The sequence below is a fragment of the Salvelinus fontinalis genome, unplaced genomic scaffold (assembly GCF_029448725.1).
Source record: "Salvelinus fontinalis isolate EN_2023a unplaced genomic scaffold, ASM2944872v1 scaffold_0240, whole genome shotgun sequence".
Taxonomy (NCBI): domain Eukaryota; kingdom Metazoa; phylum Chordata; class Actinopteri; order Salmoniformes; family Salmonidae; genus Salvelinus; species Salvelinus fontinalis.
This window is the reverse complement of record NW_026600449.1, coordinates 22,707-49,200: the sequence shown is the minus strand read 5'-3', so window position 1 is coordinate 49,200 and position 26,494 is coordinate 22,707. Positions and strand designations below refer to the sequence as shown.

The 26,494-nt window shown below is 45.4% G+C and overlaps 1 protein-coding gene across 1 annotated transcript; it reads right to left on the bottom strand.

Moving 5' to 3' along the window:
• Positions 1-283: 283 nt before the first annotated feature.
• Positions 284-26,021, bottom strand: LOC129844844 (dysbindin-like). Its single transcript, XM_055912998.1, has 4 exons — positions 25,545-26,021; positions 6,780-6,929; positions 6,111-6,254; positions 284-2,528 (listed from the first exon to the last, which is right to left on the bottom strand). The coding sequence occupies exons 1-4, from the start codon at positions 25,591-25,593 to the stop codon at positions 2,266-2,268; spliced, it is 606 nt and encodes a 201-aa protein (XP_055768973.1). The 5' UTR covers positions 25,594-26,021; the 3' UTR covers positions 284-2,265.
• Between the last annotated feature and the right edge of the window lie 473 nt (positions 26,022-26,494).

The following is a 26,494-nucleotide window of genomic DNA, read 5'->3' as shown; positions in this document are numbered from 1 at the left end:
ACAAAAAATAATGTAATTTATTTGTTTCGCAATTGTATTCATTTTATTCTTTATCTTGACTGGGAGCTCATAGAGAGAGGGAAATTATACACATAACCATGTTTTCCACTGTCAAAAGAGGACCATTATAAAACCAGAAAGCACATGCACACTCACAAACACAGTCACATTCAAGGTACTCTGATGAGAGGAGTACAACCAGACAACATGAGGCTGCACTCTACTGTTCTCTTGCAAAGAACACACACATACATGCATGCGCACCCCCCCCCCCACCCACCCACATACACAGAAACCATTCCAGCTTGTTGATATACTCTAACACCCGAAAAACTGGCATAAACCACTTTGTGTGCCAAGTTTCTACAGTGTCTACATATCCAACCCTCAACGTTCAGCTCAATAGGAGGCTACAGGGAGGAAAGACGCCCTGTTTGTCCTCACAAGACTTGCTTCATGGATAGATAGGCATACAAATTTATCTGAAGTGCCAGGGAAAACACTGGAAATTATACACTTCATAGCAGATGATCAGAACTGTACAGAACATACAGTACATTTACAATGTGGCATGCATTTCATGGTACTCAAATGAGATGAGTATAACCAGACAACATGAGGCTGGGGACTGTGTGGCTCACTCCTGCTCTCTACCTTTCTTTTACAGTTAAAACATCAGTATGTACTGAATTAAAACGGTGGGAAATCTTACCTTGTCATGGCAGGTGTGGGTGCAGGATTTTGCTCCAACCAAGCAGAAATAAAAGTCTGAGTAAGGTTACGCCTCCCTAGTCTAGTAGCTAGTGTCGTGAATTTCCTGTAACGGTTTGATATTGTCTGAATGAGACCAAGGTCCTTACCAATACCAAGGTGTTGTCCTGGTGAGACATTGCCTTAACTCATTCTGACATAGGGGAATGCCACACAGGGATGATTGTACTTCTAAATACCAATCTGAAATCTTTCTGACCCTCTTAAAGGGGCAAGCTGAGGTATGGGGCTGGAGAAATTGTTTACATTTACTTTGTTTACAAAGTAAAACAAGCTTACATTTTGGGTTCTGATGGGGTACGAGAGTTGAGCTAAGCTCATGAGGTATTTATAAGTTCTTCAAGAATCAATGGGTACATGTCATTAACTTATAAGTAAAAAAATGTATGTCGCTACTGTAGCTAACTGACTTAAAGATTTTAAATGGCCGTGATCAAGGTGTCCTGAGCTGGAGGGAATAGCAATGGCAGAAACCAAAGAAGAAAATCCAGTATGCTAATGTAGACTAGTGCATGTGTGTGTGTGTGAGTTGACTGTGTTATGTTACTACATGTTGGATCCTCTGTCAACTGTCACATAAAGGGAGGTAAATACCTTGACTGAGAACAAATGAAACCAAACCGCTTGAGACTTCCACTACTAACTGTTCCAAATGATCCAGCAAAGAGTCATGTTAGAATGCAGTGTTATATAGCAGCATTAATGAATGGATAGGATTAGATCTAGAATGTAGTCTCAAGTAGTTGTTCACAGGTTCTTATGTGAGACAGACATCTATCTGGACATTCCTCCCTCAAACAATGATATTCTGTGTATGATAAATATGCAGAACACAATATTGGCACCTTGATAATGGTTGAACACAATACACGTATATTGCTCTGAAGCAACAGAAGAAAAAACGGTGAAAACTGAGTGTTCCTTATAATAGTGCTAAGTAGAAACAATGAGGAGTCATCAATAAGTAGTTTCATAGTTACGCAGAGAATCAATTCCCACTGGGCAAAAACTGGTTGCATCAACGTTGTTTCCACGTCATTTCAACTAAAAAATGCAATCTGATGACATTGAATCAAATGTGGAAAACTGATCGGATTTGCAAAAATTCTTCAACGTAAGGGAATTTAGTCTTTCTTTCATCCAACTTTGAACCTAAGTCACATGACATGTTGACATTTGTTGTTTATTTCATGTTGAATTCACATTAGTTGACATTTCAACCAAATGTAAATAAACATTTGACGTTTAAATGGTGTCTGTGCCCAGTGGGTTGACCCATAACAACACAACCAAAGAATAACAAGGGTTGTCCATGCTAGGGGTTTCCCACAAGGAATTCCAGGGGCGTCCGCACAGTAACATGTAAAGAGGAAGTGATGGTACTGTATATGTATGGATCTCCGAGTTAGTCTGTTTACCCTCTCCTTGTTGTCATTGACAACAGTCAGAGCAGCTGAGTGGCTTGTGTCTCTATGACAATGGAGCGGACAGGCCTCACTTCTCTTCATCTTCTTCCTCTGCCTCTTCATCTTTTGTTCGAGGCACGGAGGTCAGCAACAGGGTGTCTGCGTGCACCTCCTCGTCATCTGATTGGACCACATGGGTGTCGGTCCCTCCTCCGCTGGTGTCACTGGAACCGGAAGAGGTGGATGACATGCGAGATTTTGACCCCCGGCGAATGTCGCAAGTTGGCACACGCTCCCTGTAGACAACTACTTTACTCTCATCTTCCTCCTCTTCCTCTTCATCATCTACCTCTGGTGTGGGCCAGAGGAACAGGCAGAAGACATGAGTAGAAAATAATAGGAAAAGGAACAAACATCATGACACTGAGGTTCAAGGCATAGAAAGGATTGTAATTACCACTGAAAGGAATTTGTATCAACCCCGACAGTCTTTGTTGGGATCATTTTGAAATGTCACTTACAGTTACCATCCTTTCACAGTACCTCACCATTTTCTCAGTGTTGTGTAAACAACAGGATGTCGTCAGTCGCACTGCCATAACATTTGAGATGGAAGTCTTATGTTCTGTTGATACCGTCTCTATTATTAAATCAAATGCAATAACAGACTGATGAAAACATGGTAACACTTTATTTGGATAGTCCATCTGTAGATGTTCTACAGACTATCAGTAACATTTCAAGTAACTATTGTGGTATCCCAGGAGGTCTACCCCGGGGGATGGTAATAGAGGGGAGGTATGTGAGGTGACGTTGGCTCCCTCTGCTGGGAATACGGCAGCTGGGCACCCTGACACAGACAGCTCCAAGTGGAGGTAATTGGGCGAAAATATTAATGAACGTAATATTGGCTCTAATAGAGAATAATGAGGTCTTTGTCTTCAGTATGTCAGTGGTGTCTAACAAATTAAGCTGTTCCTTTCATACTGAGTTATTGATATATAAAACAAACCGAAAGGTTTGCACCGATTTCCTCCCTGAGAGTCTCTCGATACACCTGATCCCTCTCTATCACCACAGTGATCTGATGCCAGGGTAAATCCAGGGTAAACAAAACTGCTTCTGAAAACAGAATCCCTATTTTCCATAAGTCAGTTTGCATGAAAGAGAAACACAACAACCTTTTCTGGGTGGTGCAGACATTTCACACACACATAATACAAAAGCAGTTTCAATCTCTTGTGTCATACTTCTAGCTTTAGTTTTACATCTTAAATGTGATACTGCACCAATCAGATTGTGAAGTCTCTGTGGGTGAAGGCAGAGCATCAAAGAGAGTTTTGTAAGAGGACAGGGGTGAGTTGATAAGCCTGTAGGGTCACAATGACAGGAGCAGGAAAACCAGAGAGATAATAAGGTTCCAGTCTAGAACAGCTACACTCTACCAAAGAACCACTAGACTAGAACCACTAGACCACCACTAAAACCCCCAATAGAACCACCACTACAACAACTAGAACCACCACTGGAAGCACTAGAACTACCACTACAACCACTAGAACCACCACCAGAACAAGCACTAGAACCACCACTAGAACCATCACTAGAACCATCACTAGAACCACTAGAACCACCACTATAACTACTATAACTACCACTAGAACCACTAGAACAACCCCCGGAACTACTAGAAACACCACTAGTACCACGACTAGAACCACTAGAACTACCACTAGAACCACCAGAACTACCACTAGAACCACCACTAGAACCACCAGAACTACCCCTAGAACCACTAGAACCACCACTAGAACTACAAGAACTACAACTAGAACTACTAGAACTACCACTAGAACCACTAGAACCACCACTAGAACCACTAGAACAACCACTAGAATCTCCACTAGAACCACCACTAGAACCACCACTAGAACCACTAGAATCACCACTAGAATCACCACTAGAATCACAACTAGAATCACCACTAGAATCACCACTAGAATCACCACTAGAATCACCACTAGAATCACCACTAGAATCACCACTAGAATCACCACTAGAACCACTAGAACCAACACTAGAACCACTAGAACTACCACTAGAACCTACTAGAACCACCACTAGAACCACTAGAATTACCACCAGAACCACCACTGGAAGCACTAGAACTACCACTAAAACCACTAGAACAACCACTAGAATCTCCACTAGGACAACCACTGGAATCTCCACTGGAACCACTAGAACCACCACTAGAACCACTCAAACTACCACTAGAACCACGAGAACCACCACTAGAACCACTAGAACCACCACTAGACCACCACTAAAACCCCCAATAGAACCACCACTACAACAACTAGAACCACCACTGGAAGCACTAGAACTACCACTACAACCACTAGAACCACCACCAGAACAATCACTAGAACCACCACTAGAACCATCACTAGAACCATCACTAGAAACACTAGAACCACCACTATAACTACTATAACTACCACTCGGACCACGAGAACAACCACTAGAACAACCCCCGGAACTACTAGAACCACCACTAGACCATGACTAGAACTACCACTAGAACCACCAGAACTACCACTAGAACCACCACTAGAACCACCAGAACTACCACTAGAACCACTAGAACCACCACTAGAACTACAAGAACTACAACAATAACTACTAGAACAACCACTAGAAGTACCACTAGAACCACTAGAACCACCACTGGAATCACCACTAGAACAACTAGAACCACTAGAACCACCGCTAGAACCACCACTAGAACCACTAGAACCACCGCTAGAATCACAACTAGAACCACTAGAACCACCACCAGAACAACTAGAACCACCACTGGAACCACCACTAGAACCACTAGAACCACCACTGGATTCCACCACTAGAACTACTAGGCCTTTGCACTCAAGTACACAACAGCTCTACATTCTAGTTCAGAAGAGACTGGTCATTGTTGGAAGAGTGCAACCATCCTCCTCTATCTGAATTTTTTTAAACAATTTTTATAAGAAGCATGAAACATGAAAACATGTATACTTATTTGATATACTAAAGGTCTTAAAATGTCTAACTGTAAGTCGCTCTGTAAAAAAGCTTCTACTAAGTGACTAAAATGTGAATGCATATGTCACAAAAAAAAAGTTTTTGCAAGGTAGTCTCAACAGCACCCCATATATGGGAGGAGGGCAATGTTTGTCCTCTAGCTCCATTGACTCCAGTTCAAACCCAGGGAGAATGAACAGGTAACCAATCAGATATCATGCAGTAGAAAGTACTTTTTTCTTTCCCATCCAATCAAATGATTGAATAATCTCACGTGCTGTAGCCCACATGCATGATTCAGAAGATCAATATAGGGAGAGAGATTTTTAATTCAGAGAAGAATGCATAGACATTTTCAAGTCTTTCAAGTTAGCTAAGCATACTATAGCTAGCATGTTTCACAATGGAGTTATTAATTTCAAAAAGGTAAGACTGTGTTTTTAATTGTGCTGCTACTGTGCATACATGAGCTTGTTAGCTAGCTACTAGCTAGCTCTCGTCGATGGGGTAACTTAGGGCTTGCTGATTGATGCCAGACATAAACAATGCACATTGGTGCTGCAATGTTATAGCGAGCGCAGGGAAATTACTAACAGCTTGATGAAAAATATGGTGGTTTTTTTTCAAAAAATGTCCTTGATCCTTCTCAAATTCTAAGTATAAAGTCACTACTGCTTTTGTTCCTTTTTATAATGACTTGATTTCCACTCTAGAATGGCTAATTGTACAATCCACTCTAGAAAGAAAATCTCTCCACATTTAAACCTTATTTTAAGAAACGAAGTGACCAATTATTATGTGCCCCCTCCCCTAAAAGCACACCTGGTAAGTATGTTATTTATGGGGCCAGGATGGTGGCATAATTACCTGGTAAAGGGGAGGCCAGTGGGCTGTTGTTGGCCCCAGAGTTGAGGAACACATCCAGAGCTTCCTGGTCAGAGATGTCCATGAGGTCCATCTGCTCCAGCATGTCCACGTTCACCTCCATAGAGGAGATACTGCCCATGGGAGCTGTATGGACAACACATCACACTCAGATACTGGCTGTATATTTACTACATATCATTAAATCAATTATGTGCTGTCTGTTTGGACTGTAATGTGCGTTCTAATAAGTCCATAGATTACATAATAGAGGCTTATCCTTTGTGTACATGTTTAACTATTCTTGTGGGGACCAGAAGTCCCCACAAGAATAGTAAAAGAACCAACATTTGACCAAATGGGACACTTTGTTGGTCCCCACAAGGTCAAATGCTATTTCTAAGGGGTTTAGGGTAAAGGTTATAATTAGGGTTAGGGTTAGGAACTAGGGTTAGTTTTATGGTTAGGGTTAGGAGCTAGGGTTAGGTTTAGGGTTAAGGATAGGTTTTTGGGTTAGAGTTAGGGGTTATGGAAAATAGGATTTTGAATGGGATTGAATTGTGTGTCCCCACAAGGTTAGCTGTACAAGACTGTGTGTGGGTGGGTGTGTGTGTGTGTGGTTGTGAGTGTGCGGGCGTAGGTGTGTGTGTGTATGTATTGAGCATCTCTCACATTTCCTGCTGTCAATGTGCAGGTGAGCCGAGGACAGGAGGAAGTCCATATCGTGCTGATACACCTCCTCAAAAAAGCGCTGTCTCTCCCTTAGCTTCAGATGCTGGGTTGAGTCATTGTCCAACACAATCTGAGAGTTATCTGTCTCCACTAGCAATCAAAACATAACACATACAGCCCAAATGTCAATCAAACTCCTCAACAGGTACGTGTTGTATAGGTTGACATTTACATTGTCAGGCCAAAACATCAACATTTTCAGCTTGGGACTACCTGGATGTATTGGATTGCATAGATATCAGTTTGAGAAAACCCCTATAAAACCCATTTAAAACACGTGGGATATACTCAGGATGAGAAGACCAATAACAATGCATTTCTTTGAACATGTAATAAAACATGTGCTATCACAGACTTGAACATGTTCTGGGATTCTTCCGATGACATTGAGGAATACACCACATCAGTCACTGGCTTTATCAATAAGTGCATTGAGGACGTCGTCCCCACAGTGACTATACGCACATACCCCAACCAGAAGCCATGGATTTACAGGCAACATTCGCACTGAGCTAAAGGGTAGAGCTGCTGCTTTCAAGGTGCGGGTCTCTAACCCGGAAGCTTACAAGAAATCCTGCTATGCCCTGCGACGAACCATCAAACAGGCAGAGCGTCAATACAGGACTAAGATTGAATCATACTACACCGGCTCCGACGCTCGTCAGATGTGGCAGGGCTTGCAAACTATTACAGACTACAAAGGAAAGCACAGCCGCGAGCTGCCCAGTGACACGAGCCTACCAGACGAGCTAAATCACTTCTATGCTCGCTTCGAGGCAAGCAACACTGAGGCATGCATGAGAGCATCAACTGTTCCGAACGACTGTGTGATCACGCTCTCCGTAGCCGACGTGAGTAAGACCTTTAAACAGGTCAACATACACAAGGCTGTGGGGCCAGACGGATTACCAGGATTATCATTGACTACAGCTCAGCGTTCAACACCATAGTAGCCTCAAAGCTCATCACTAAGCTAATGAACCTCGGACTAAACACCTCCCTCTGCAACTGGATCCTGGACTTCCTGACGGGACGCCCCCAGGTGGTAAGGGTAGGTAGGAACACATCTGCCACGCTGATCCTCAACACTTGAGCTCCCCAGGGGTGCTTGCTCAGTCCCCTCCTGTACTCCCTGTTCACCCACGACTGCATGGCCAGGCACGACTCCAACACCATCACCTGTTAAGGGTTGAGGGCGCTATTTTCACTTTGGGAAAAATCGTGCCCAATTTAAACGGCCTCGTACTCTATTCTTGCTCGTACAATATGCATATTATTATTACTATTGGATAGAAAACACTCTCACGTTTCTAAAACCGTTTGAATTATATCTGTGAGTAAAACAGAACTCATTTTGCAGCAAACTTCCTGTCAGAAAGTGAAAAATCTGAAATCGAGGCTCTGTTCCAGGGCCTCCCTATTCATTTGCTTGAAATCTATTAGTATACATGCACTTCATACGCCTTCCACTAGATGTCAATAGGCAGTGAGAGGTGAAATGGGGTGTATAGCTTGATCTGAGGTCAAAAGAGAGCTCTTGGAATGAAATGACCCCAATTTCCTTTCTTCAGGAAGGCGGGGAAGGAACTCTGGATTACCTTCTGAAAAGCTTTCGTTATAGACGGCTAATATCTCCGGCTTTGATTTGATAAATGTGATAATATCATCGTAAAGTATATTTTTTCAATATAGTTTTATCAGATTATTGAAAGTTAATCGGGAGTTTTGGCGTGTTCCGTTCTCTGCGTTTGGTGACGATGGACAGCTTCGCGCCACTTGGCTAGCTTTGATTGCTAATTCGAGAGACGAAGAGGACATTCTAAATCCAAACAACAATTATTCTGGACAAAGGGCCCCTTGTACAAGATTCTGATGGAAGCTCACCAAAAGTAGGACCCATTTATGATGTTATGTCACGAATCCTGTTTCCTGAGTCTGGTTTTTGCCTGTGTTCTGTTCTGGAGTGTTTTTCCGGTGTCCTGGAACGCACCCTGTCTGGTTGCCGGGCGTTTTAGCTAGTTGGGAGATCTTAGATTACCAGCACCTGTATCCCATCAGCTATCTGTTCACCTGGTCCTGATCATCATCTCTCCTCTTCATAAGCCTGGACCTGACATCCATTCCCTGCCGGATCGTTAGCCATAAACAGTATGTTGTGCCAGCGTATCAGCCTCCAGCTTGATAGTATTTGTTTTGTTGTTTTGTACGTCTTGCTTGCCTTAAACTTAACCCCGTTTGTTCTGTCTTCAGTTATTCACCCGGATCACTTACTCCATTCCTGCCTGGTCGTCGGAGGCTTCCACTACTCCTTTGGACCCACCTATTCACTCCCATCAACTCACCACCGCTGCCCGTTACGCTACCTGGATATTTCTACACCTTCATATTCACTTGTAAATAAATACTCACCTTCTTCCTACTCTCCTTGTCCTGGTCTGCTTCTGGGTTCGATTTTGAAAGAACGTGACAGAACGATCCGGCCAAGGATGAACCCAGCGGACCTGGACCCCGTTTGCCATGCCGTTACCCAGCAGGGGAAGATATTGGAACAACACAACACGGCGCTACAGGAGATAGCGGGTTCAGTCCGGAACTTATCTGCTAGCTTGACGAATATCCAGGATCAGCTCAGGTTGCCGGCGGGACATCCACCACCTGTTTCACCCATCTCACCTGCCGATTCTGGAGAGGTTTCCTTCCGTGAGCCCAAGGTTCCGACGCCTGATAAGTACGAGGGGGATTTCGGAAGATGCCGTTCATTTCTTATGCAGTGTGGCTTAGTTTTTGATCTACAGCCCTACTCTTACGCCACAGATAAGGCTAGGATAGCTTTCGTGATTGAACTGCTGCGTGGTAGAGCTCTGGAATGGGCTTCAGCCGTTTGGGAACGACCGGACACCTGCATGGCTTCATACCAGGAGTTCACGGCGGAGATGAGAGCTTTTTGACCATCCTGTCCGAGGTAAGGACGCAGCTAAACGTTTGTTCACTCTTCGCCAAGGAGCTCGCAGTGTGGCAGACTTTATGATCGAATTCAGGACATTGGCTGTGGAGAGTGGTTGGAATGAGGAGTCACTACAAGCGGCTTTTTACCAGGGGTTGTCGGAGCAACTCAAGGACGAGCTGATATCCTATCCAGAGCCTAGTGACCTAGACAGCTTGGTCACTTTAGCTATTCGGGTAGATAATAGAGTCCGAGAGAGAAGGAGGGAGAAGCAGTGGGGGTCGTCCAATCAATCAGCAACTCGGTTACCATTTGGTTCAGGAAATGGACCAGAACGTGTTGATCATGCTTCCCCACACGGGATTAGTGGAGGGGTCTTGCCACCAGATCCTGAACCAATGCAAGTGGGGCGACACGGGCTAACTAAGGAGAAGCGCCAACGTAGACGTGAGACCAACAGCTGCCTCTACTGTGGTAGCTCGGGACATTACATCTCCGCTTATCCACAGCGCCCGTTAAACTGCCCGGCTCGCTAGTTATGGGAGGAATCTTTGCGAGCCAGTTTCAACCTCTCAAGAACCCTGTCAGACCCCGTTTTCCTGCGACCCTTATGAATAAGGATCAGAGCTTAGTGATGAACGCTTTTATCGATTCAGGTGCCGATGGTAGCTTTATGGATGCCGACTTGGTGGAACAGCTGGGGCTTTCCAAGGAGCAATTGCCGGAAGCCATTGAAGCAACCACTCTGAACGGCAGTAGTCTGGCACTGATTACGATGAGGACTGAACCGGTTAAAATGTTATTGTCGGGGAATCATTCAGAGTTTATTTCCTTCCTCATTCTGTCCTCGCCCCATGTTCCTCTGGTTCTTGGTTACCCCTGGCTGAAGGAACACAATCCCTCGTTTGATTGGGTGACAGGTAAGGTAACTAGTTGGAGCATTGAGTGTCATGCTAACTGCCTTAGGACTGCCTGTTCTCCTGCTGTTCCCAGTCAGGACAGTGACTCTGCTCCTCCTGATTTGTCCCTGGTTCCAGAAACATATCACGAGTTGGGTGAAGTATTCAGTAAGCAGAAGGCTCTGTCCCTTCCTCCCCACCGACCTTATGACTGTGCGATTCATTTGTTCCCTGGAGCTGCCTTTCCCAAGGGACGGTTATACAGTAACTCTCGACTTGAACGTGAAGCCTTGGAGACCTACATCAAGGAATCTCTAGCTGCAGGTCTCATTCGCCCCTCGTCATCACCTCTGGGAGCAGGATTCTTTTTTTGTGAGTAAGAAGAATGGCTCTCTTCGACCATGTATTGATTATCGGGGGTTGAATGATATTACGGTTAAGAACAAGTATCCCCTGCCCTTGATGAGCTCTGCTTTCGACTCTTTACAGGGTGCTACGGTTTTTACAAAGCTTGACCTACGTAATGCTTATCATTTGGTTCGGATCAAAGAGGGGGACGAGTGGTTGACTGGGTTCAATACTCTTATGGGACATTTCGAGTACCAGGTGATGCCGTTTGGACTGACCAATGCTCCTGCTGTGTTCCAAAGTATGGTGAATGATGTTCTGAGAGATATGATTGGTATTTTTGTGTTTGTTTACCTGGATGATATCCTCATCTTCTCGAGGGAGCTTTCTAGCCACGTCCTGCATGTCAAGCAGGTCTTGCAGCGGTTATTGGAGAACCGTCTGTTCGTGAAGGCTGAGAAGTATGATTTTCACGCCCACACGACGTCCTTCCTCGGGTACATCATCTCCAGGGGAGAGATCACGATGGACCAAGAGAAGGTTCGGGCGGTTCGGGATTGGGCCCAGCCCGGTACGAGATTGCAGCTCCAGAGATTCCTGGGGTTTGCGAACTTCTATCGGAGGTTTTTCCGTGATTACAGCCGGGTGGCCGTCCCTTTAACTGCCCTGACGTCTTGCACCAGAGATTTCTGTTGGACTCCTGAGGCAGACCGAGCATTTCTGGACTTGAAGAGCCGATTCACCAACGCCCCGATTCTCTCTCAACCTGACACTTCCCGTCAGTTTGTTGTTGAGGTGGACGCGTCTGATGTGGGGGTGGGCGCCATCCTGTCCCAGCGTAGCTCCACTGACGGTAAACTCCATCCCTGCGCCTTCTACTCTTGTCGTCTTTCTCCAGCTGAAAGAAACTACGATGTGGGTAACCGGGAGCTTCTCGCTGTGAAGCTTGCCTTGGAGGAGTGGCGTCACTGGTTGGAGGGAGCGGCACAACCGTTTGTGGTCTGGACTGACCACAAGAATCTGGCTTACGTGCAATCGGCTAAACGTCTCAACTCCCGTCAGGCCAGGTGGGCTTTGTTTTTTGGACGCTTCAATTTTTCCCTGACGTTCCGACCTGGGTCGAAGAACGGGAAGGCGGACGCCCTGTCCCGGATGTTCTCCAAGACGGAGGAGAGTGGGGCCAAGACTGAGACGATTATTCCCCAGAATGTTGTCGTGGGAGCTGTTACATGGAGGATTGAGGAGGATGTGATGGCGGCCCTTCGGACGCAGCCCGGCCCCGGTAACGGTCCACCCGGTCGGTTGTTCGTGCCTGAGTCGGTCCGCTCTGCTGTCCTTCAGTGGTCCCACGCCAGCAAGATAGCTTGTCACCCTGGCGTTGCTCGGACTGTGGCGTTACTGCGCAGACGATTTTGGTGGCCTGCCATGGGAGAAGATACCCGGAGGTTTGTTGCCGCTTGTCCTGTTTGTGCGCAGAATAAGAGTTCCAATCGGCCCAGCTCTGGGCTTCTTCACCCCCTACCTATTCCCCGGCGACCTTGGTATTATCTGGCCCTGGACTTTGTCACGGGGTTGCCCTCTTCTGTTGGTAACACGGTTATTCTGACCATTGTGGACAGATTCAGCAAGTTTGCTCACTTTGTCCCCCTCTCCAAGCTGCCTTCTGCCACTGAGACGTCCGAGATCCTGGTTAGGGAGGTTTTCAGGGTCCACGGGTTGCCCTGTGACATAGTTTCTGACCGTGGTCCTCAGTTTACCTCTGCTGTCTGGAGATCCTTCTGTTTGGCCATTGGAGCTACAGTCAGTCTCACTTCTGGATTTCACCCCCAATCTAATGGTCAGGCGGAAAGAGCCAACCAGAAGATGGAGTCCACGCTGCGCTGTCTTGTTTCTTCTGATCCCACCTCTTGGTCCTCTCAATTACCCTGGGTCGAGTATGCCCATAATACTCTCCCTTCATCTGCTACTGGGATGACTCCCTTCCAGTGCCTGTACGGTTACCAACCTCCCTTGTTTCCTTCTCAGGAGAGGGATCTCTCGGTCCCCTCCGTCCAGACCCACATTCGTTGTTGCCACCGGACCTGGCATCGGGCCAGGAAGGCTCTCCTTAGAGTTTCTGACCGGTATCAGATCCAGGCGAATCGTCTCCGTATTCCTGCCCCCGCTTATACGGTCGGAGATAAGGTTTGGTTAGCTACACGGGATCTTCCTCTACGGACTGAGTCGAGGAAACTGTCACCGAAGTTCATTGGTCCGTTTGTAGTGGAGAGAATCATTAATCCGGTGGTGGTCCGACTCAAGTTGCCTGCAACACTTAGAGTACATCCCACCTTTCATGTCTCCTGCCTCAAGCCGGTTCACCTCAGTCCTCTGTTGCCCCCTCCTCCTCATCCTCCCCCTCCTCGGATGATCGGAGGTGGTCCTGTCTACACGTTGCGCCGCATCATGGACTCAAGACGGCGGGGTCGAGGGTTCCAGTATGTAGTGGATTGGGAAGGATATGGTCCAGAGGAGAGGAGTTGGATTCCTCGGCGTCAGATCCTTGACGCTGACCTGCTTCGTGACTTCTACCGCCTCCACCCTGGCGCTCCGGGTAGTCCGCCCGGTGGCTTTCGTCGGAGGGGGGGGTACTGTCACGAATCCTGTTTCCTGAGTCTGGTTTTTGCCTGTGTTCTGTTCTGGAGTGTTTTTTCGGTGTCCTGGAACTCATCCTGTCTGGTTGCCGGGCGTTTTAGCTAGTTGGGAGATCTTAGATTACCCGCACCTGTATCCCATCAGCTATCGGTGCACCTGGTCCTGATCATCATCTCTCCTCTTCATAAGCCCGGACCTGACATCCATTCCCTGCCGGATCGTTAGCCATAAACAGTATGTTGTGCCAGCGTATCAGCCTCCAGCTTGATAGTATTTGTTTTGTTGTTTTGTACGTCTTGCTTGCCTTAAACTTAACCCCGTTTGTTCTGTCTTCAGTTATTCACCCGGATCACTTACTGCATTCCTGCCTGGTCGTCGGAGGCTTCCACTACTCCTTTGGACCCACCTATTCACTCCCATCAACTCACCACCGCTGCCCGTTACGCTACCTGGATATTTCTACACCTTCATATTCACTTGTAAATAAATACTCACCTTCTTCCTACTCTCCTTGTCCTGGTCTGCTTCTGGGTTCGATTTTGAAAGAACGTGACATGTTATTTCGTATTTCTGTCAAATGTTTAGTATTATTTTCCACCCAGATTTTGGGCGCTGTCTTGCTATAACGTAAGCTGTATGTCGTACTAAAGTTATTTTTAGAATTCTAACACAGCGATTGCATTAAGAACTAGTGTATCTATCATTTGCTGTACAACATGTATTTTTTAGTAAAGTTTATGGTGAGTTATTTGGTCAGAATAGGTGAGTGTCAGAAATATATCCGGAGATTCTGGAAAAAAAGTTGCTACGTTTTCACAATGTATAACCACGGATTTCAGCTCTAAATATGCACATTTTCGAACAAAACATAAGTGTATTGTATAACCTGATGTTATAGGACTATCATCTGATGAAGCTTATCAAGGTCAGTGAAAAATTATATATCTTTTGCTGTTTTTTTGCGATCGCTAACATTTGCTGCTGATAAATGGGTTGTGTTTTTGGATATTGTGGTAAGCTAATATAATGCTATATTGTGTTTTCGCTGTAAAACACTTAAAACATCTGAAATATTGGCTGGATTCACAAGATGTTTGTCTTTCATTTGCTGTACACCATGTATTTTTCATAAATGTTTTATGATGAGTATTTAGGTATTTCACGTTGGTCTCTGTAATTACTCTGGCTGCTTCGGTGCTATTTGTGATGGTAGCTGCAATGTAAAACTATGATTTATACTTCAAATATGCAAATTTTTCGAACAAAACATAGATTTATTGTATAACATGTTATAAGACTGTCATCTGATGAAGTTGTTTCTTGGTTAGTTTGGTTGGTTCTTGGTTAGTTTGGTTGGTTTTGTGCAAGCTACCTGTGCTGTGAAAAATGTCTGTGCTTTTTTGTATTTGGTGGTGAGCTAACATAAATATACGTGGTGTTTTCGCTGTAAAACATTTAAAAAATCGGACATGTTGGCTGGATTCACAAGATGTTTATCTTTCATTTGCTGTATTGGACTTGTTAATGTGTGAAAGTTAAATATTTCAAAAAAATATATTTTGAATTTGGCGCCCTGCACTTGGACTGGCTGTTGTCATATTGATCCCGACTTAGGGCTTGCAGCCATAAGAAGTTATTAAGTTTGCAGACGACACAACAGTGGTAGGCCTGATCACTGACAACGACGAGACAGCCTATAGGGAGGAGGTCAGAGACCTGGCCGGGTGGTGCCAGAATAACAACCTATCCCTCAACGTAACCAAGACTAAGGAGATGATTGTGGACAACAGGAAAAGGAGCACCGAGCACGCCCCCATTCTCATCGACGGAGCTGTAGTGGAGCAGGTTGAAAGCTTCAAGTTCCTTGGTGTCCACATGAACAACAAACTATCATGGTCCAAACACACCAAGACAGTCGTGAAGAGGGCACGACAAAACTTACTCCCCCTCAGGAGACTGAAAATATTTGGCATGGGTCCTAAAATCCTCAAAAGGTTCTACAGCTGCAACATCGAGAGCATCCTGACCGGTTGCATCACTGCCTGGTACGGCAATTGCTTTTTCCTCTGACCACAAGGCACTTCAGAGGGTAGTGCGTACGGCCCAGTACATCACTGGGGCAAAGCTGCCTGCCATCCAGGACCTCTACACCAGGCGGTGCCAGAGGAAGGCCCTAAAAATTGTCAAAGACTCCAGCCACCCCAGTCATAGACTGTTCTATCTACTACCGCAAGCGGTACCGGAGTGCCAAGTCTAGGACAAAAAGGCTTCTCAACAGTTTTTAGCCCCAAGCCATAAGACTCCTGAACAGGTAACCAAATGGTTACCTGGACTATTTGCATTGTGTGCCCCCCCCCCCCCCCCCCAACCCCTCTTCTACGCTGCTGCTACTCTCTGTTTATCTTATATGCATAGTCACTTTAAATATACGTTCATGTACATACTACCTCAATTGGCCCAACCAACCAGTGCTCCCGCACATTGGCTAACTGGGCTATCTGCATTGTGTCCCACCTCCCGCCAACCCCTCCTTTTACACTACTGCTACTCTCTGTTCATGATATATGCATAGTAACTTTAACCATACCTACATACTACCTCAATAAGCCTGACTAACCGGTGTCTGTATATAGCCTTGCTACTCTTATTTTCAAATGTCTTTTTACTGTTGTTTTATTTCTTTACTTACCTACACACACACAAACACACACACACACACTTTTTCCCCCCGCACTTTTGGTTAGAGCCTGTAAGTAAGCATTTCACTGTAAGGTCTACACCTGTTGTATTCGGCGCACGTGACAAATAAACTTTGATTTGATTTATGCATTCCTTTCGCAAATGAAATTAGGAATGTAATTTATGCCATTTCTCTGGAGCAATTCTGAAATCCAAAATGTGGGTAACAAATTGCAGCCTATTCCCAGGAGAAAGAGAGGACACATGTCCCCAGGCACACCTGTCCTGTCCTGTCCTGTCCTGTCCTGGGCTAACCAGCTGGGGTTGTATAACTGTGTTATGTCCTCCTCAGCACACTCCAGTCACGCTCCCACTGGGCTCAATGAGCTGACACTGTGACTCATGTCACCCCCTGTGTGTGTGTGTGTGTGTGTGTGACTTTGTGTGTGTGTGCATGACTGCTTGTGTGTTTGTGTGTATGTGTGTGACTGCGTGTGCATGTGTGTGATCTTGTGTGTGTGACTGTGTGTGTGTGCTGACTGCATGTGTGTGCATGCAAATGACCTGACATTGGACTTGGCTGTGGATTCAGCTAAACATTTAAACACTAACTTCTGCCATCTGAGTGGCCATCCTTCTTCAGAGTTCTTATATTCTCTGTTTTCACGCTGTTAATCACAAGTGTCATCAATCAACACTCAGCCTGATACTGACGTTAGTAAGTTGTCACTCATTCCTTCTAGAAGCCTGTAATTCGCTCATTCGTTGGAGGCAGAGAACTTTTCTGACTCCAGTTTGTTAGACCAACTGTTGATATAGGGGATATTACCATGGAGAAAAGATGCATTCAGCCTGTATATTTAATTAAAAAAGAGGTTGAGAATTTTTGCTGTATTTAACCATTTCTGTGAGGTCGTGGCACGAAGCCTCCGGTGATGATCCATGGCACGAAGCCTCCGGTGAGGATCCATGGCACGAAGCCTCCGGTGAGGATCCATGGCACGAAGCCTCCGGTGAGGATCCATGGCACGAAGCCTCCGGTGAGGATCCATGGCACGAAGCCTCCAGCGTCGCCCTCAGGAATTGCCGGGGCCGCCCGTCAGTCAGGAGCTGCCGGGGCCGCCCGTCAGTCAGGAGCTGCCGGGGCCGCCCGTCACTCTGGCGCTGCCGGAGTCTCCCATCTTTTCAGGGCCCGCTGCAAGGGTCCCCAGTCCAAGGTCGGCGGCGAGGGTCGCCGCTCCAAAGACGCCACTTAAGCGGGCTAAGACTATGGTGGAGTGGGGTCCACGTCCCGCGCCAGAGCCGCCACCGCGGACAGATGCCCACCCAGACCCTCCCCTACAGGTTCACGTTTTGCAGCCAGAGTCCGCGCCTTTGGGGGGGGGGGGGGGGGGGGGGGTGGGGGGGGGGGCTTTGTATGCTTTGTATGTTTCTATGTTTTGTTTGGTCAGGGTGTGATGTTGGTGGGCATTATATGTTGTATGTCTAGGTTGTCTATTTCTGTGTTTGGCCTGGTGTGGTTCCCAATCAGAGGCAGCTGTCTATCGTTGTCTCTGATTGGGAGCTATACTTAGGTAGCCTATTTTCCATTGTGTGTTGTGGGTGGTTGTTTTCTGTAGTGTATGTTCACCTAGCAGAACTGTTCGTTTATTGTTTTTGTTGTTTTGTTACTATTCATTAAAAGTAATTATAAGTACTTACCACGCTGCACCTTGGTCTTCTCCTTCTCCTCGATACGACGATCGTTACAGGGGGTCGCTCTAATAAGACAGTCACACAGGAATCCCATGACAACTAAGAGACGGTTGATGATGACTTGACTGTACAGCTTATGTAAACTACAGCGCCTTTAGCCACCGAACCCACAGATCTGTCAAAGAGGTCCCACACATATAGGCAAGCAGAAACACACACGGGTGTGTACATGCACACTGCACACACACACACACACACACACACACAAATAGAAACTTTGTTCTCCCACTCCCTGCATCTGTCTTAGTCCACTAATGATGTTTCAACATGTAGAAATATTAAATTAACTGGAATATCCTCTAAACCTACCCACATCATTTCTGTAAGTTGGCTGGCTCAGACAAGGTTCCACAGATAGATACTCACTAATCAGAGGCATCTGAATCAAATGTAATGAGTGATCATTGTATAATGAGCGTGGTGTAATAAATGCATTCTCCATTCATCTCTAAGTGGGCAACTTCAAAGACTGGGCTTGACGTTCAGAGCCAGTTCAGTCAAGGGCAATGAGACTGAGTCAGGCACTGAGTATGGGAGTTCATTGTTCAACTTGCCATTAGTGATTATGTATATGTCAAGACTCATCAGCCATGTAGAAGGATTTGGGAAACTGCTGTAAAGTATGTAAGTTTGGTAACACTTTAGTTAACACCCAGCGTCATAACACGTTATGACACGGTCATAACCTGTTATATTATGATCATAACACTGTCATGAAAAATATATTTAAGCCTGTTGTGACGTATATTGCGTTATTTTATGGCTGGTTGTGACAACAACATAATAGTGTAAAAACCCACAAAACCTATCACACAAGGCAAAACATTCCATTACACCATAGCCTACTTTCAACAGTCTGTTTATGTTGTATAACATTTTGTTAATGATCATTGTAATTGCTCACACATTGTTGTCAGACATGCACCTACCCCAATGCTCTGTTGCTGATGACTGGAATGAATGCAGGAGCAGATGTCAGGAGAAGGACAAGGCACCCTCTTTTAGACTGATGACTGATATAAGGGCATGTACTGTATGTGATAGACCTATCTGGCTTATATGATTATGATGGCCATAATGCTTCTTGACTGTGTCATAAAGTGCTTTTTCTTAGTATAAGTAAAGTGACACATGACGGTCATAATACTTCATGACAGTGTCATAAAGTGTATTTTGACGTTGAAATTGCTGAGGACGTCAGGAAATGCCTTCAAAACCGGCCAATAGGGACAACAGTGAGTGCTATTACCATCAATTGGGCTGGAATGTGACTGTGAGACCCCTGCTGCATCTGTGTCCTGATATATGCCATGCACCTCTGACACACTGTCTTATGCAACTGTCCAAAATAATAAGCCAATGCATGGTTATACAATGATGCGACAAAAGAACACATACGTCCCAGTGGCTTTTCTTCAGAGCACTCAACATTTCCACTGGGTAAGTGCTTCTGTTGACTGTTGAGTTTGGGTGCTCACATAAACCAAATATGCATTTAATGGAGGTTCCCATTCTCCTTTGGTGATTGTGTCATGTTATTACTTTTATCCCACAAACTGTACTTATTAAATGAATGTATTTTCATGGTTACATGTTTTTCTTAATCTGCAGAGACCAGATGGTGAGGTCAGAATACTGCAGCCAGGCCAGAGTTCTGTCAGTCGGTGTTCTGTTACTAACACACAGTTAAACACTCAGTTACAGTAGCTGTTGCATAGACATGATACATGTCAATCCATATAGTCTGTACCCATCACACAGTATCTATAAGTGTATTTATGGACATATTCAATCAATCCCTATGCCAGTCTGCTGTCCCCACATGCGTCAAGATGGCCACCATTGTTCCTGTTCCCAAGAAAGTTAAAGTAACTGAACTAAATGACTATCGCACCGGTGCACTCACTTCTGTCATCATGAAGTGCTTTGAGAGACTAGTCAAGGATCATATCACCTCCACCCTACCTGATAACCTAGACCCACTCCAATTTGCTTACCGCCCCAATAGGTCCACTGACTGTGCAATCGCCATCACACTGCACACTGCCCTAACCCATCTGGACAAGAGAAATACCTATGTGAGAATGCTGTTCATCGACTACAGCTCAGCATTTAACACCATAGTACCCTCCAAACCCTCATTAAGCTCGAGACCCTGGGTCTCAACCCCGCCCTGTGCAACTGGGTCCTGGACTTTCTGACGGGCCACCCCCAGGTGGTGAAGGTAGGAAACAACATCCCGCTGATACTCAACACTGGGGCCCCACAAGGGTGCATTCTCAGCCCTCCTGTACTCCCTGTTCACCCAAGACTGCGTGGCCATGCACACTTCCAACTCAATCATCAAGTTTGCAGACGACACAACAGTAGTAGGCTTGATTACCAACAACGACGAGAACGCCTACAGGGAGGAGGTGAGGGCCCTCGGAGTGTGGTGTCAGGAAAACAACCTCTCACTCAACGTCAACAAAACAAAGGAGATGATCGTGGACTTCAGGAAACAGCAGAGGGAGCACCCCCCCCCCCCCCCCCCCCCCCCCATCCACAACAACGGGACAGCAGTGGAGAAGGTGGAAAGTTTTAAATTCCTCAGCGTACACATCCCTGACAAACTGAAATGGTCCACCCACACAGACAGCGTGGTAAAGAAGGCGAACCAGCGCCTCTTCAACCTCAGGAGGCTGAATAAATTTGGCTTGTCACCTAAAACACTCACAAACACACACACATGCACGCATACAAACACAAACACACACACACACAGCATGTCAGCACAATCCATGTCTCAATTCTCTCCTCCCCTTCATCTACACTGATTGAAGTGGATTTAAAACGTGACATCAATAAGGAATCAAAGCCTTCAACTGAATTCACCTGGTCAGTATATGTCATGGAAAGAGCAGGTATCCGCAATGTTTTGTACACTCAGTGTATTTATCATTATTTCATTACAGAAGATAATCTATTTAACATAAAGAACAAAGTAATATTGAATAGGACCAAGTAGAACTGAATAGGACCAAGTAGAACAGAATAGGACCAAGTAGAACTGAATAGGACCAAGTAGAACTGAATAGGATACAACCGAAAACCCTGAGGCGAGCTACACAATGAAAGACTGATTTGCTGCACAAACTCTGCGGGTCAAAAAGCTAATAGGTTTCCTTTAGAGATGAATCCATTTTCCTCTCCATTTTCTCTCCATTTTCCTGTGTAGCAGATTAATCTCTCAAAGAATTTCTCCCCAGCATGTAGAGGAGAGGGGGAGGAGGCAGAGAGAGAAGAGAGGGGGATGAGGGGGGAGGTAGTGGTTAAAGGGGCCTGGGGAGTGGGGAGACTGACTGGGGGAGCTGGACCACATGATTATCCCCCATCCCCATGGTTACCCATCCGTGATCTGACCTCTCTCCTCTCCTCTCTGTAGGCTTCCCGTGCCCAGGTCTGGGCTTGTCTCCCTGACCATATATTGTGAGGACCAAGCATAGCAAACCTGGTGTGTGTGTGTGTGTGTGTGTGTGTGTGTGTGTGTGTGTGTGTGTGTGTGTGTGTGTGTGTGTTGTGTGTGTGTGTGTGTGTGTGTGTGTGTGTGTTTGAGAGAGAGTAAGAGGGAGAGAGAGAGAGAGAGAGAGTAGAGATTCTCTATCACTTTGACAGTTGACGACTGGCTCACACCCAATCCTCTCCCCTTGGGGGTGCAGTGATAGTCTACCCCACCTCTTTACAGTTTCTAGCTGACCCATCTCTCATTATTACTGCCATTATTTACAGACCCAATCCCTCTCTCTCTCCCTCTCCCCTCAGCCACAGCAGTCTGAATGGGGATACATGATTGCTCACTGCAGCACCACAATAGCCTGTTAACTATTCCTTCACACAGTCGTATCATTAGCACAACACTCATACAGTAGCGTAGAGCGATAATGGTCAGCGCTACTTCTGCCCTTCCCCCAACCACCATCACCATTGGGGCACTGCAAATACACCATCCTTCCGCTCTAAGCCGTTATGTGAGACACATATATCATGGGGCTATGAAGACCTGTCAGTATATATTCAGGCTTAGTGGTAATAGAGTACTGGATGAGATCGGTTATCCATCTTCCTTCTAGCTAATCTCTCTATCCTTCTCTCTGATTCCTCCATTTCTCTTCTCCCTTAGTCAGAAGAGGGAGGTCCACTCTATGACCATGGGCTAATCCTGTAGGCCTGTATTCCCGGAGCCATTAAAGCACTTCAGTGAGGGGTAAATGTTTGACCTTCATCCCTTACCAAGGCTGCACATTTAGTTCAATCAGAGCAGGTCTCTAACTCGGTCTCCATAACCTTCACAGACACTTAGAATAGAGATGCTAAACCTCCAGAGATGAAACGGTCTGGTGCCAAATAACCTCACACATACCCCCATTCCCAGCCCAACACTCAAACACATTTAAAACACATCTTGGGTTTTGTTGACTAACATTAGTTTATTGCAAATTATTTCACTTGGCCTATTGGAGAATGACTACACCATTATTCACTCACACTTAATCTACGGTCTTCATGACACAATCAAAACAGTATTATTTTAGAGGATTTAGCTTGCTTACCCAATTTGGCTACACTTGACACCTTCTACAGATTAGTGCTAGCATGCTAAGCCAGTAGCTAAGCCAGACACCTCTTCCTATAGCTTAGATGGAGGAGGTATGTTATAGCGTGTCTAGCCTAAGTCTGTTAGGCAGTCCTTTTCTGGCTTAGTGAAATAATGGTGTTAGTCTTAACCCCTTACTATGTGTGTAGCTCAGGAAGCTGGTGTCCGGTTAATTAGGGAAGACAGGCTCATAGTAATCGTTGGAAAGGAATAAATGGAATGGTATCAAACACATGTGTTTGATACCATTCCGTTCACTGCATTCCAGACATTGGTATGAGCCATCAGCAGTCTCTTGTGGTGTGTAGCCTACTGTACATACATCCAAACTGAGAGACCTCCCTTCTGGATAACAGTAAGGCAGCCAATAACAGACTCACTGAAGACTCTTATTTTGTTTGTCATGTTGTTTGGTTGGTTGACAATATGTCTGAGTATCTTAAGATGTATAGTTCAGCTGTGGGCTGGCTGTGGAAGGGTTAAAGTGAGGTGCCCAGACTGTACTGTCTGGTTCCATATGAACCCTGTGTCCCTCTACCCATTGTCACATTTGGTAGATCTAATAACAATGGATAGGTTTTCAACAAATCTCTCACACCTATCAGATCCTGCTAGATCAACTCATATTAGGTAGGGAGGTATGGACATGGTGTTGACTTGGAGAGACATACACCTGTTAGACCATACACCATACTGTGAGAGACCTGAGAACATCTTGCCATCTTGCCACAGACTGTTACAATCTACCACAGGATTAATTCAACTGACTGTTGCTGATGTCAGACCACCAACTCCTTCAAGAAGATATTCAATCATCTACACTAGGGTTACACTACATGGACAAAAGTATGTGGACATCCCCTTCAAATTAGTGGATTCAGCTATTTCAGCCACACCCGTTGCTGACAGGTGTATACAATTGAACTCATAGCCATGCAATCTCTATAGTCAAACATTGGCAGTAGAATGGCCCGTACTGAAGAGCTCAGTGACTTTCAATGTGACACCGTCATAGGATGCCACCTTTCCAACAAGTCACTTCGTCAAATTTCTGCCCTGCTAGAGCTGCCTCGGTCAACTGTAAGTGCTCTTATTGTGAAGTGGAAACGTCTAGGAGCAACAACGGCTCAGCTGCGAAGTTGCAGGCCACACACGCTCACAGAAAGGGACCGCTGAGTGCTGAAGCTTGTAGTGCATAAAAATAGTCTTTCCTCGGTTGCAACACTCATTACCAAGTTCCAAACTGCCTCTGGAAGCAATGTCAGCACAAACTGTTCGTCAGCAGCTTTATGAAAGGGGTTTCCATGGTCGGGCATCCGCACACAAGCCTAAGATCCCTATGCGCAATGCCAGGCGCCGGCTGGAGTGGTGTAAAGCTCGCCGCCATTGGACTCCATCTGGCAGACGGACGGACAAATCTGGGTTTGGTGGGTGCCAGGAGAACACTACCTGCCGGAATGCATATTGCCAACTGTAAAGTTTGGTGGAGGAGTAATAATGGTCTGGGGCAGTTTTTCATGGTTCGGACTAGGCCTCTTAGTTCCAGTGAAGATAAATCTTAACACTACAGCATATAATGACATTCTAGACGATTCTGTGCTTCCAACTTTGTGGCAACAGTTTGGGGAAGGCCCTTTCCTGTTTCACCATGACAATATCCCTGTGCACAAAGCGAGGTCCATACAGAAATGGTTTGTCGAGATCGGTGTGGAAGAACTTGACTGGCCTCGACAGAGCCCTGACCTCAACCCCATCGAACACCTTTGGGATGAATTGGAATGCCGACTGCAAGCCAGGCCTAATTGCCCAACATCAGTGCTCGACCTCACTAATGCTGTTGTGGCTGAATGGAAGCAAGTCCCTGCAGCAATGTTCCAACATCTAGTGGAAAGCCTTCCCAGAGGAGTGGAGGCTGTTATAGCAGCAAAGGGGGAACCAATTCCATATTAATGTCCATTCTTTTTTTATGAGATGTTCGGCGAGCAGGTGTCCACATACTTTTAGCCAAGTAGTGTATCTTTTAATACTTTTCTCCCTCCTTCCTCCTCTTTCTCTCTCTGCAGCATGGACCACATGTGACGACCTCATTGTAACTCTGACCATGGTGGTCCTGTGATGGACCACACATGTTCAACAGGAACCAAACACAAACCAAAGTCAACCACATCTCTGCTTATTGTCATTTATCCAATCACAGAGGACCTTACTGGTCAAACACTTTGACAATATCATCATCAATTGTACCTCCTTTAACTTAAACCAGGTAGGTGAGGTTTGGATTCGGTGAAGCTGCGGTGAATATAGCATCACGTGATTGTATCAAAAATACATTTTCTGTCACCGACCGTGGTGTCAATCACACCTATTGTGGAATACTAAATATACATGTATCTTAATTTCGGACTAATCTCAGTATCCATCTCTTTAGTACAGTATGTATCAGTTTAAACCAATCTACATTATAGAAAGATGGACAGAGAGCTGTTAATTAGACATGGAAAGTTATCCTAAGACAGTTACAGTGTAATATGACTGTCCTACTGAAGCCTAATATCCTAAAATGCTAAAAATGTATTTGATTTACAGTAGAATTAGGATCACAATTAAACCATAATTATTAACTGATTGGCCAGAAATGTTATGCTTACTGTAAGTTTGGGGAATTTACAGAACAGTGGTAGACACACGTTAACATAATTGAATATAAATGCACCATTGTGATGAACTCCCTCCAGTCTACTAGGTTTAACTACTACCACTTTCAATTACTTTCAGAGCTGGTAGAGATCGGCAACATAAAGTGAGTTACTCACATGACTGACGCTTGTTGTGGTTGGTCGATCCAGACGAGGACGTGGACATGGTCCAATCGAGGGAGGGAGGGGGGGGGGGGGGGTTGCAGACAGTGATGGAGAATGTCTACCCTCTGTGTATGCAGGTATGTGTGCGAGAGAGGGAGTGCGCGTATGAGTGTGTGTGTCCACTCCTGTCAGAGTTCCAGGACAGAACACTGGGATGTGTAAAGCCTGGTCATCTAGTCTCTAGAGATGTTGAGAATTCTTTAAAAACAAGAACATCTGAGATATACCTCACAGGAAAACACTCCCTCTGTTCTCCTCTTGTCTGTCCTGTCTGTTTTTTACTCTCTCACCTGATTTTGTTTTGTAGTTCCCTCTCTCTGTCCTCTTTTGCTACTCTTTCTTTCAGCAGCTCTCTCTCTCTCTCTCTCTCTCTCTCTCTCTCTCTCTCTCTCTCTCTCTCTCAGACCTGGTAGGGTAGTATAGAGCGGTGCCGAGCTGCAGCTTAGGAACAGAGGGAGAGAGTGTGGGTTAAGGCAGTGCGGCCTGTACCAAGTTGACACCCACAGAGGGGACAGCATGTGATAGGATAAGGTGGAGCAGTGCTTCTTACATAATGTGGAGGAACGTACCAGGATAAGTAAAACCCCTCATCTGTGTAAAAATATAGATCTGTAATTATCTAAGGGAGAGGGTGAAAAGAACAGAAGCTTTGTTTCTGACAAATACTAAATATGAGGAAAATATTCAGCAACACTTGAAGGAAAATTTAAGTGGATGTCAATAAAAAAACATTTTTTTTTAAAATCAAGAAGACACTTTCATTCTTTAGAGTCTAAGACGTTGGGGGGAGTGGGTGTGCTAAGCTGACATGGGATTGTTTTAAGATGGTCATACTCTGGATAATTTAGCTATCTGATTTTTAGGTATAAAAAATATATTGAAAAATATTTGATGAAATATTG